Source organism: Bos mutus, chromosome 11 (genome assembly GCF_027580195.1).
Source record: "Bos mutus isolate GX-2022 chromosome 11, NWIPB_WYAK_1.1, whole genome shotgun sequence".
Taxonomy (NCBI): domain Eukaryota; kingdom Metazoa; phylum Chordata; class Mammalia; order Artiodactyla; family Bovidae; genus Bos; species Bos mutus.
The window spans coordinates 103,279,622-103,292,671 of NC_091627.1; the positions used below are offsets into that span (position 1 = coordinate 103,279,622).

The following is a 13,050-nucleotide window of genomic DNA, read 5'->3' on the forward strand; positions in this document are numbered from 1 at the left end:
CTTATTTGATTGTTTCTTGAAAGTAAATATTATAATTTCATAAACCTGAATTAGTATTAGCAAATACATTAGGATTGCAATTAAATTTTTTTTAATCTAGGCTCTTTCATATACGTATCTATTAAGCTTTGTCTTAATTATGAAGTCATTAATTTTTGTAATTGATACATACTTGAATTTCAGAAGCACATTTGAATTTTAGAGCAGAAGTAAAGTATTTTCTGTAACATTTCCATATTTTGGCTTTTATAAACAAGGCAGGCAGTCCTATCTAAACTAAAATGACAGCCTTTATCGTAGAATTGTCAAGTTAAATAACAGTTATTTCAAGCATGTATATTGTGTATTTTGACTTTTGAACTGTTAACTCAGACTTTAGCTTGTTTTAATAGGTTTTTATTCAGTTTTGCCTACTTAATTAGAAGATGTACTGCATTTGCTATCATAAAATGTTTTGAGTAGTAACTTAATGGCTGTCTAAATGTGTGATTAAATTTAATGAAAGCTGAAACTCCAAATGGGGCTTTTCTCATAATGGCCTATCCAAGTGAGGAGCCCTGAAGCTTGAGCTTTGGCCTCATGATAAAGCCATCTTTGCTCATAATCCACATTTTATAGCTAAGCTCCTCATCAGGAGAGAATGTTTGGCCACTGCGGACCCCCCTGAGTGGGGCCAGTGTCTGTGAGGTATCTGTGCTCACTCCTCTCACATGGAAGGCCTGGAGCAGCTGCACACTTGGCTGCCAACACAGCATTCATCCCACAAGCTCAGAGAAAACGCCTGAAGAAATTGAGATTATACACATGGCGCACTTTCATAAACCAGCTGTCAAAAAATAATCCGTATTGAAGGCTTGATGGCACAGATATTTCCAAATGTGTGATGAGTGGTCTTCTGACACCAGCCATGACCGCCAGTTATCAGTGTCAGTATCAGCAAGTACATTGCCTTCCCTTACTGAGAAAGAGTTTCTGACCCTAAGAACAGACAGATCTGCTAAGTCCAAGAAGGCCAGGGCACACACTAGGGCAGTGCAGCTGTGCTGTGTGGTGCCCCTCGCCCTTCTCCAGCGCCTGTGCTGACAGCCTGGTGACTGCTCCCACTCATAAATGAATGTCAGGAGTGGTGGTTCTTCTGAGATCACAGAGTCTAAAATAAGTGTTTCTTAAAGAAATTATGTAAAATTTAGCACAAAGACAAGAGAAGGCATCTTTTAAAGAAAGTGCTACATTTCTTAAAAGTGCTTTTTATTTGTTATAAAAACTGGCAGATTTATTCTGCAAGGGCCCATTTTCAAGAAGCTCAAGGTGAAGGTGGGAGAGGAGAGGTTTCCTCTGCTTCTCCTCCCCCTCATCTTTGAAAGTGGTTTTCATCATCATGGAAAAATCCCTCCACTTCACACTTGCTCCCTCCTTCCCCACCACCACCCCTAGATTACAATACAAATCTCAATACTGAGATTCCTGTGAAAATCATCAATCAAGAAATGCACTTTTCACTTAACTTTGAAAATGTTCAGGGGGAATTCCCTGGCGGTCCAGTGGTTAGGATTCAGCACTTTCACTGCCATAGCCCTGGTTCAGTCTTGGTTGGGATGCTAAGATTCCACAAGCCCCACAGCACAGCCAAATTAATTAATTATAAAAATAAACATAAAAATTTCAGAACGTGCCACGAATATTCACTCTGCAATGTTGACTTACCATGTAATCATTTGTCTCTTAAAGTCATGATTCCTTATGATTTTTAACTGAATTTTCTTGACACTAACCACTTTTGCTAAAATATAACTTGATAAGGTGCTACTGCAGCTAAGTCGCTTCAGTCGTGTCCGACTTTGTGCAGCCCCATAGATGGCAGCCCACCAGGCTCCCCCGTCCCTGGGATTCTCCAGGCAAGAACACTGGAGTGGGTTGCCATTTCCTTCTCCAATGCATGAAAGTGAAAAGTGAAAGTGAAGTCGCTCAGTCGTGTCCGACTCTTAGCGACCCCATGGACTGCAGGCCACCAGGCTCCTCCGTCCATGGGATTTGCCAGGCCGGAGTACTGGAGTGGGGTGCCATTGCCTTCTCCATGATAAGGTACTATGAAATGCCTAAATTATGGCCCTTGTTACCAACCTTGCTGCTGCTGCTAAGTCGCTCCAGTCGTGTTCAACTCTGTGCTACCCCATAGACGGCAGCCACCAGGCCTTATGTCAGAATAAATAGCAAAAAAAAAAAATAAGCATCCAGAAACGGCTGTACAGTAAACAGAAGGAAATGGGGCTTTATGGGAGGTGTAAAAGTCTGAATTCACACTGCCTGTACACAGCCACGTACTAGATGTCATACCATTATTTTGTTCCTTTTTTATGCTAAAGTTGGATAACACACATTTGCAGACCCTACATATAAAATTCCTCTCATAAGTGGAAGTGTTCCTGAAGTACTTTAAAGGAGATAAACAGGTTCTTTATTTGCTTTGAAAGGAACATCTAATGGGTACCCAGATTGGATCCAACTGACTATTTCTGTAATTCCAGAAGGAAAATCACAAGTGATCCAAAATTTAAAGGTTTTAACTTCATCTGTGAGAACAGTATGATGGCAGGGAGAGTGTATGTCTCATAACTCTTGGCATTTCTTGCACCAGGCTACTTTATCGGTATTTATAGCAAGATTCTGACCACACAAGGAATGTTATTTCTTAATTAGCTGTGAAGCAACAGTTCTCAATTTGGGGACATTTGGCAACATCTGCAGACACTTTTGGGTAAAGCAGCTGATGTCTCACAGATAGAAGCTGTTTTGACAGCACTGCCCAACATCCCACAGTGCACAGGACAGCCACCCCACCGCCACCGCACCCCCCACCCGCCAGCAGAGTTTACCTGGCCTGAAATGTTCACAGCACCAAGGTTGAGCAATCCCTGTTGTACGTAAAGCCAGAGCTTATGGTGAGAGAGAAATAGCTCAGATTATAGCATTTTCCCTCCTGAATGGTATTCACTTGCTAGTTCCTTACCTATTTATCCCATTCCAGGAAAATTGAAATATCTTTCCATTTTTGAATGGAAAATGTGATATTTGACTTAAAGTGTTGTCACTGTATTCTGTGTGCCAGTTTGAAAGCTCATTGTCTTTTTAAGACTTCTGTCCATCCACACAGAGTCACCCTCATCCTCCTCTGTGTAAACTCATTGGTAGCAGAAGGTGGCAGATTATCTTCTGTGCTTCGTTTCAGCATCAAAGGCGAAAAAACCATCTCAGTTTTCTGGGAAAATAACTGTGAAAGCAAAGGAAAAGAGTTATTCTAAACTTGAAATACCATATCAAGCAGAGGTTTTAGATGGGTGAGTTTCTGTTTTAAATAAACTTTGTAACTTTTTACTAATCAGTAAGTTCTGTTTTCCTACTCTGACTTTAGCAGAAGTAGTAGGCAAATTCACATAAACTCCATGGAATTAGTATTAAAAAAACTTCAGCCATAAAGGAGAAAAATCTTCTGTATTTTGTTCATTTTTTATTTTTATTTTTTTACTTTTAGAAGAAAGAAGTAAATGGGATGATATGATTTGGGCTTAAATGAAATCCTAATGATTCCATAATGCAATAGAAAAGTGAATCTGTGATTTTTAAATCACTTGAAGCATTTCATTTCTGTAATTATTTTTGTAACATGCAGATGACTATACCTTGTTTATTAAAGTATATTGTCACTTGAAACAAAGTCATTTTTATTCCTTTATAAACCCATTAAACACTGTTCTAAAATTACAGCTTTTTACAAATAGGTAATAATATATGTAGTTCATTTTGTACTTTAACCAGTAATAGGTTCATGTCCAGCTTAGTAGGGACTTGTTTTAACAAAGCTGGTTGCAACTGAATGATGAACATGTTGTTTTTTATTTTAATAGCTTAAAACTTTTTTTTGTTAGTACATTCTTGATGTTCATTGTTTGGTTGCATATAATGTGGTAGCAAATAGTTCTTTTTATTACACTATAATAAATTTTCTTTTAAATCATATGGTCAATCACTAAAATATTTATAGTCTTAATTCTCTAACAACAGTCCTTACTGCTAAACGTAAATTATTACACACCACTAAAGAACTTGCATTATAAATTAACATGTGAAAATAAAAATGATTTGTTTTTGTTTTTTTCAAATAGTTATTTGGGATTTGATCACGCTGCAACATTATTTCACATTCGAGACAGTCCTGCTGATCCTGTGGAAAGGCCAATTTACCTTACTAACACTTTCAGCTTTGCGATCCTCATTCATGATGTGTTGCTACCAGAAGAAGCCAAAACAATGTTTAAAGTATGTTTCTGACCCCTCATACTTTTGATTTTACCAGTCTCCCAAGCAAACGGTACTGACATGGTTTTTTCTCTCCCATCATCCCCTAGGTTCACAACTTCAGCAAACCAGTCTTAATTCTACCAAATGGATCAGGCTACATTTTTACTCTATTTTTTATGCCATCCACATCGTCCATGCACATAGATAACAATATTTTACTTATTACCAATGCCTCTAAGTTTCACTTACCTGTGCGGGTATATACAGGCTTTTTAGATGTAAGTATGTTACCTGCCTTTTAAAATTTAAACTCCCTCCACATCTTTGTTGTTTTCAGCTACTATTAAGTAGTTGTGTTGCAGACACTTAAATTTTGCTGTTTTTGTACTTAGCAAGTTGTTGTAATTCCTCCCTAGTCTGTGCTTCCAAGATGTTCACCCTCCCAGCAGCTGTATCTCCTCATGACTCAGTTGACCTCTCTAGCTACACCTCTGTTTAGATCAGGTCCACTCCTCTTGATTTTGCTTTTAAATGGTTAAAAGCTAAAAACAAACTAAGCAGAAGAAACATAATAAGCAAAAAAAAATTAAAAAATACTACAGGGCAAGTGAAAAGGGAATTATGTAGGGAAGAGGTGACCAAAACTGAAAACAGAAGACTGAAGAGAAGAAATCAGATAAGAAACAGGGAATCGGGTAGAAAGACACAGATGGAATAGTCATCTAAATAACTGCAGGAAAGGAAACAGAAGTCTTTCTAATACAGAAAATAAGCCAAGGCAGGTGGGGGAACCCCAAGCAAAGTTGTCCTTAGGGTAATCCATGAAAGAAGTTTGGGAAAGAAAGAAAACTGATAGATGCAAAAGATGAAAGCAAAAAGATAAGAAGTGTGGTCCTCCAAAAACCTAGCATCAGTAAGAACTTTAGAACCAAAGGGACCTGCGGTATCATACCACTGACACTTCTTCTGCATTTCTTCTGCTTAAATGATTGCTGGCTTGTAGCTGCTTTCATGAATGCGTGAAGTCTGCTGAGACTGGGGACTTTTTGCCTAAATCTCCAGGGCTCCACTTAATCTCACCTAGTACTCAAAATACTTCCATTATACAAAGTTCTTAATTATGTATTATGTATGTGTATATTTACATAAAATGTAGGAACCTTAGTGTACCTTAATATAGTTAACTTTTTCTTGAAGTGTTACTGTTACATAAGTGTAACTTTACATCTAATCTAGTTCTTTTCTGTCTTTCCAGTACTTTGTATTACCCCCCAAAATAGAAGAACGTTTCATAGATTTTGGTATACTGAGTGCAACAGAAGCAAGTAATATTTTATTTGCCATTATAAACAGCAATCCAATTGAGGTAAGAAAAGAAAAATCTGTTGTTATTCTAAATCACATTTAGAGATTTTATGCTGCAGTTATAGTGCTGCAATAATTGCTTCCATATCTTTCTCTTTTAAGTTGGCTATAAAAAGCTGGCATATTATAGGAGATGGTTTATCAATAGAACTCGTAGCTACTGAAAGAGGCAATAGAACTACAATCATCTCAAGCCTTCCAGAGTTTGAAAAATCCTCTCTATCAGACCAGTCATCGGTAAGTAAACTTTTCTATTGTTTCCTTAAGCTTAGATGTGTGTCTAAATCGCAAATAGAAGACTATTCCTCATGGTATTATTTTTAATATTAATTTATTTATTTGACTGTGCTGGGTCTTAGTTGCAGCATGTGAACTCTTAGTTGTGGCAAGTGGGATCTAGTTCCCTGACCAGGGATCAAACCCAGGCCCCCCTGCATTGGGAGCACAGAGTCTTAGCCCCTGGATGACCAGGGAGGTCCCTCCTCGAAATATTATGAGATTCATAACAGCATTGGCTATTTGATGTGGAAAGGACCTTATAGGTAATCTACTTAAACTCACTGCTTTCATGATGAGAGCACTTGAGACTCAAAGGAGTTAAGATAGAGCACAGGTACCATTACAGGAGAAGTTTCCATGGGTGCTAAACTGAGTCTGTTCATTGAGTTCACTAGGCAAGAGAAAGAACCCTGCAGGTTAGTAGAAGTTGTTTTCAGTTCTGCAGTACTGCTTCTGTTCAGTTCTCTGTATTGATGGAAGACAGTATCAGTGAGACAAACAGCATTTGTTTGATCTCTGTGTGGCTCTCCCCATACACTTTTACTCTGTCTTACGTACAGTTGGTCATAAAAGTACATGAGACAAGAGCAAGTGAATGTATCAGTCTAGGCCCTCACCACTGCTGAAAAGCGATCTCAGAGTTTAAACTTACTCAGAGCAGAGTTAGTAGAATCACCTGTGCGACTTGGAAGGAGCAGAATATAACCTCCTCTGAAGGTTAGGATAGAACTCCTCATGGCAGTTTTACAGAAGGAAAAGCAGATGTCCTTATGCACAGAGATTGTTGACAAAGACCTTTCCATGGAATGCCATAGGCCATAAAAACGTATTTAAACATTTTGTATGAGAAAGATTCCCCAAAACAGGTTTTTTAGAGAATAATTTGGCAATGTATACCACTCCTGGGACTTCTTCCTGTGGAAGTCATTTAAAGAGCCAGAAGTGGTGAGAATGCAGATGTTTGTGATAGTAGTAGTAATAATTGCAGATAACCACAACCAAATGTATAAAGTCGCAATTTTATGGTTGCATATTAAAGCAGATAAGCTGTAAGTAGGATTGTATGTAAAAAATTTGAAAAAGGACTTATGAAAAAGTGGGAAACAGTACTGGATAATGTGTATACTGGATAATGTGTATTCTAATTGCAGCTGTGTGGCATTCAAGCTCCATACAGATATTGTGATGGATACATGGGTGTTGGGTATTTGTATTTTAATAATTTATGATGTTTTAAATTTGACTCATAAATAAAGTCTCCTTTTAAAACAAAAAAGAATATGCCCATGACAAGTAATATTTGTCACTCCAGCTGAGATTTTATTTTTAATACAAATGGAATGCTGGAAAAGGATAATAATGAGACCAGCTATTAATATGTTCAACAACGAAGTTAAAGTAAAATTGTATGTAGATCTAATCCGAGATGGTTGAATTATACTGTTTTTCATAATACATTATAAATTAATAATCTTAGGACTCTGGATCATTTCCTCCTACAATAGCACATGTTAACACTTATTTAAAGTGTTTGAGGGGTCCACTCAGTAACATGAAACCTGCTGGAAACTTTAGGGTTTTAGAATTCACTTTTATATAAAACTATATGAATATAAGAGATGGGCATGTACACACTGCCATATTTAAAGTGGATAACCATCAAGGGCCTTCTGTACAGCACAGGGAACTCTGCTCACTGTTTTGTGGCAGCCTGGATGGGAGAGGAGTTTGGGGAGAATGGATACATGTATGTGCATGGCTGAGTCCTTCTGTGTGCACCTGAAACTCTCCCAGCATTGTTAATGGGCTGTACCCCAGTACAAGATAAAAACTTAAAAAGAAACTACATAAATATAAGAACCAAGGGATAGAAAGATGAGATCATTTGTATGAACCCTTCCTTACTTAAAATAGGAAGTTGTAGTGAGTTGCCAGCTTCAAAATAACAACTCTGCAAAATGTGGATTTTTTTTTAAGTTTGTAATTTGTAAAGTTTAAGTTGTAAACTTTCAACTGTTGTCCAGCTATTTTCCAAAAAGCCAAACATATGAACTAAATGAGCGTCCTGTTCCTTAGGAAACACACACTGTCAACAACTCTCCATGCTCTTCAGACACATGCTCTGATTGGGGTGGTCACAGTCATGATGAAAACATTAGAAATGCATAAAACCAACATAGAAATGCTTCTAAAGGGGGGAAGTGGATATGTTTGGTATACCCACATTTGTTATTTTGAGGTAAATGTAAATTCTAGGTAAAGTATAACTACTACTGACTAAAGTACAACTTCACAAAATGAATTTCATGTTTTTTTGGAAGTTTCTCGATTGAAAAGATTAAGCACCAGAAATATCAGCAGAAAATAATTGAGAAATAATTGAGAAAATAAGTAAGATCCATGTTCTGCGTTCTGCTTTCTTTCAAAATTGCTTTGCTTAACTTTTCCTTCTTTCCTTGATTTTTTGATGTTTTCGTGTGACCCAGTCTCAGTTGATCTGAAGACATGGGTATTAACACGCCAAAGTTAAATTCAGAACTGGAAGCAGAACCAACTTTGTGTGTACTTGTGCCCTGACGTGGCTTCTGTGCCCTGACGTGGCTTCTGAAGGGTAGGGGAAGGCTGTATCCGTCTGCTGTAGCCTGCGCTCCCTTTGACCATGCAGGTATATGACTGGGGGATGAGGCCCACACCTCTCCCCAACTTAGCAGCTGAGAATTCAGCTGTCCCTTGGGGAACCAGTATTCTCAGTAGCCCATGGAATAAATATAATAGATAAACATCCAGAGATGGGCGTTATTTACTTTGAGATATTTGTACATGATGATGTGTTAATTGTATGTTAGTTAGGATTTTGAATTCCTAACCTATATGAGTTAACACTGATTTAAAACTGAAGGGTTTTTGTAGCTTTCTTTTCCATTTTAATAGAAAACTTCAATTAGCAAGGCTAACGAAGGATGTAATTTCTACTCCATACAGGTAATACTAGCTTCAGGATACTTTGCAGTGTTCAGAGTCAAACTTACTGCAAAAAAACTGGAAGGAATTCATGATGGGGCTATACAGATCACGACAGACTATGAGGTAAGGACTTTATTTACGGGGATTCAGGTCAGTGGGGTCTTTCTGAAAAATTCAGTCCTTTTTTTGTTTTTATAACTAAGTTTATTCAAAAAGTTACAGTTTACCTATTTGATACTTTTAAAAACTTAAGCTTCTGAGAATAGTTTACAAAATAATGGTTTTTTATTAGCTCATAGTTTTCTGATAAAACCTGAATCTCTTGACTAAAAGCAACTTTAGGAAAATGCATTTGGCCCTTTTAGATTTGCTGTTAGCATGGCTTACAAATGGCTGTAGCGTTACATGGGCCCTGGCTGAAATTCTTGAGGTTAGATCTCTCTCTTTCTCCGGTCATAAATATCCTGCTGTGTCACGTTGCCAAAAAGGAAGATACAATCAGGAAATCACATCTTAATTTGAGTTCTCACAATTATGTTTACATGAGTCATTCTAAGTCAGGAACCAAACGAAAATCAGTGAACTTTTTTAAAGACTTTATGTGGGGTTGACATGTTGCATTCAATGAGATTTTGAAGGGATATGTTTCTGCCAAGTCTAAATATTTGTATGTGTTCTTGTAAAGCTCTTGGGAAGTTGAGCACTGCTGAAGTCAGCAAGCTACTTTTGTTCTCCTACCTGTTTTTAGCACATACAACCCCTGCCACCCATGAAAGCAAACTCATTCAGAATAAACAAAATTGATCTTTTAGTAATAAATCATATGTTGGGAGTATGTTAAATTAATTATCTCCGAAAGTGAGGAATCCACATTTATCACTTTTGATAGAAATAAGTACATTTCCTTAGCAAAGTATCCTTGTGAGTTGCAAATAGAGTGTGAGTTGAGATTTAAAACTTGGAATATTCAGCTCGTTTTTTAAAAAATCAGGTTGACATTAATTTATTGCTACGTACAAAAAAGTAGAGAGCTATGTAGCTTTTAAAAATGCTGGATTTTTCATGCATTGTTTTAAGAGTATAGTTGGACTTTCCTTTTTAAATTAATAATCTGCAGAAAAATCCATTCTTCATTCCTTCCCGTTTTTGGTCTTATTTCCCTTGTTTTCAGTGAACCTCTGAGAAGTACATGGAAGTATATTTCAGTGCATTTTGTACAGTACATGGATAGATTAAACAGTATGCATGGGTGATTTTAATTTTGCTTACCAGTTGGTTATTGCTCATGTAAGTTCCAAGATTGATTGTTTTAAATCTCCTAAAATAGCGCAACAACTGTCAGGTCAGTCTAGGATTTACACACTTATTTCTCTGCGGTTTGCTTCTTCCCTCCACAGATCCTAACAATTCCTGTGAAGGCTGTGATCGCAGTGGGTTCTTTGACTTGCTTCCCAAAGCACATGGTTCTTCCACCTTCCTTTCCAGTAAGACAGTTAATTTGTAGACTTCTTATCATTTTTCTAATAATTATTTTTCTTTCTACTGCATTTTACTCTGTTTAGACTGTATATAATAAGAATTAGATTTAATCTCACCATCATTCCCTGATAGCTCAATTGGTAAAGAATCCGACTGCAAATGCAGGAGACCCCGGTTCGATCCTGGGTCAGGAAGATCCACTGGAGAAGGGATAGGCTATGCACTCCAGTGTTCTTGGGTTCCCTGGTGGCTCAGCTGGTAAAGAATCCACCTGCAGTGCAGGAGACCTGGGTTCAGTCCCTGGGTTGGGAAGGTCCCCTGGAGAAGGGAAAGGCTACCCACTCCAGTATTCTGACCTGGAATACTATATAGCTATATACCATTGGCTGTGTAGTCTGTGGGGTCACAAAGAGTCAGATACGACCCAGCGACTTTCACTTTCACTTTTCACCATCATTGAACTCTTTTTACTATGCATTCTCTTAATTTCTTAGTCTTTTAATACCAAATTTTAGACCAGTGGGTATGATCATTTTAGGTGCTCAGGCTCCTCTGTCCAAGAGATTCTCTAGGCAAGAATACTGGAGTGGGTTGCCATTTCCTACTCCAGTGAATCTTCCCAACCCAGGGATCAGTCTCTTGCATCTCCTGTATTGGCAAGCAGATTATTTACCACTAGTGCCACCTGGGAAGCCCTCATCATTTTAGACTTCTTTAAAAGTCTAGGAATCAGGTTATAAGATTGTGGTTCTATATTCAACAAAAAAAAAAAAGGAAAAGGTTATGATTTTTATTGATGATTATTTCAATCATATATATATTTTTTTAATCTGGCACCCTGGGACTTCCCTGACAGTCCAGTGGTTAAGACTCAACACTCCCAATGCAGGGGTGTGCATTTGATCCCTGGTCAGGGAACATGATGTGCTCCATAACAAAAATATAAATAAATCTCTTTATAAAAAAAAAAAAAATTGGTACCCTATCACAGGAAGAGACATATAGCTGATCAGCACGGTCATTGGTAATGTAATGATTTAATCCGTATGCTTCATTTTAATACGATGCCAGATAACCTGTGTTTTTAAAAAATAGTCTAATTTCTCTTTGGCACAGATAGTATTTTTTTTTTTAATAAAATACTTTTTCTGAGAAAAATAAATCTTTTTTTGTTTGTTTGTTTCTTGTTTAGCTTTGGATTTTTAGAATTCAGTGATTTCATAATTTTTTCATCCTGAATTTGGAAACTTTTAAGGTAGCCTGGCCTTGGTATAAACAAACCTTTCTTAACAAACTGATAGTGACTCTTTCCTTTATTCAAAGCTAGTTCTGCCCCTTTGTTATGTGAGCACTTTTACTTTAATTCATTTTTACAGGATTGCAAAGATTTGTCTTGCTAATTTCTCTGTAACAGGCCTTAAAAACAATGACAAAATACATATATTTGGAGGAGGGGCTCTGATTACAGATTTAAAGCTTACCAACTTCTGAACGTTCTAAGGGTACTTGGAGCTTTGGTCTTCTGTAAATATGTCTGTCAGTTCTAAAGTGTGTGTTCTGAAGAAAATCCAGCCATTTACAAATGAATTTGTTTGTTTTCTTCCTTCAGGGGAAAATAGTTCATCAGAGTTTAAATATTATGAATTCCTTCTCACAGAAGGTAAAGATCCAACAGATACGATCTTTGTCAGAAGACGTGCGTTTTTACTACAAACGATTGCGGGGTAATAAGGAAGACTTGGAGCCAGGGAAAAAATCAAAGGTTTGAACGCGTTGTATTTGCAGATTCCCATCTTTTGTCCTTTGTTATTGTGACCTTCCGTGGATTGGACATTCATGGTTCTCCTGTGCCCCTTTATAGATTGCAAACATTTACTTTGATCCTGGATTGCAGTGCGGGGATCATTGCTATGTCGGCTTGCCTTTTCTGTCCAAATGTAAGTCATCTTACTCTTCTCTCACGCCTTCACTCCCTCCCCAAGGTACTCCCATTAATGATAGGCTGCTGCTTCTAAGGCCCACCCCTACATCTCGGTGCTGTAGAAATCATTTGAGGGGCAGAGTATGTCATACCATTTGTGCCTGTGTTTTAGCTGAACCCAGAGTCCAGCCTGGCATAGCCATGCAGGAAGATGCCTGGGACACCGACTGGGATTTGCATCAAAGCCTATTCAAGGGATGGATGGGAATAAAGGAAAACTCAGGTCACAAGTAAGTGGTTTTGCTGTATGTAAGTATTTGAGCTACCTTTACCAGTTTGAAACGTGATTTTCTAAAGATATTCCTATATTTGGTTATTTTACTTCTCTATACTGCTGAAAATGTGCCTAATCTTCAGAAAACCGTAATGAGGCATCTTGAATGGCCATTGTGATTGTGTATTTCTCAGAAGGACACACGCTACCATTTTTGTCTTATTTCCCGTGCTCTAGATGGAAAGTCACAGAAACTCGATGAAGTTGTCCTTGTGTAGGATGAGTTCTGTGTTGTGCTTAGTGGATTAGTCATGTTCAGCTCTGCAACCCCATGGACTATAGCCTGCCAGGCTCTTCTGTTCATGGGATTCTCTAAACAAGAATACTGGAGTGGGTATCGATTCCCTTCTCCAGGGGATCTTCCAGACCCAGGGACTGTTCCTGGGTCTCTGGCATGCAGGTGGATTCTTTA

The 13,050-nt window shown here is 37.8% G+C and overlaps 1 protein-coding gene across 1 annotated transcript in view; it reads left to right on the top strand.

Annotated features, from left to right (window-relative positions):
* The window catches only part of TMEM131 (transmembrane protein 131), a 180,851-nt gene that overhangs the window by 134,727 nt on the left and 33,074 nt on the right, over positions 1 to 13,050 (top strand). Inside the window, 10 exon segments of the mRNA XM_070380002.1 lie at positions 3,227 to 3,335; positions 4,161 to 4,314; positions 4,404 to 4,574; positions 5,552 to 5,662; positions 5,764 to 5,898; positions 8,923 to 9,027; positions 10,302 to 10,388; positions 11,993 to 12,145; positions 12,245 to 12,320; positions 12,477 to 12,594. Of these exon segments, the coding sequence (XP_070236103.1) occupies positions 3,227 to 3,335; positions 4,161 to 4,314; positions 4,404 to 4,574; positions 5,552 to 5,662; positions 5,764 to 5,898; positions 8,923 to 9,027; positions 10,302 to 10,388; positions 11,993 to 12,145; positions 12,245 to 12,320; positions 12,477 to 12,594 (1,219 nt within the window).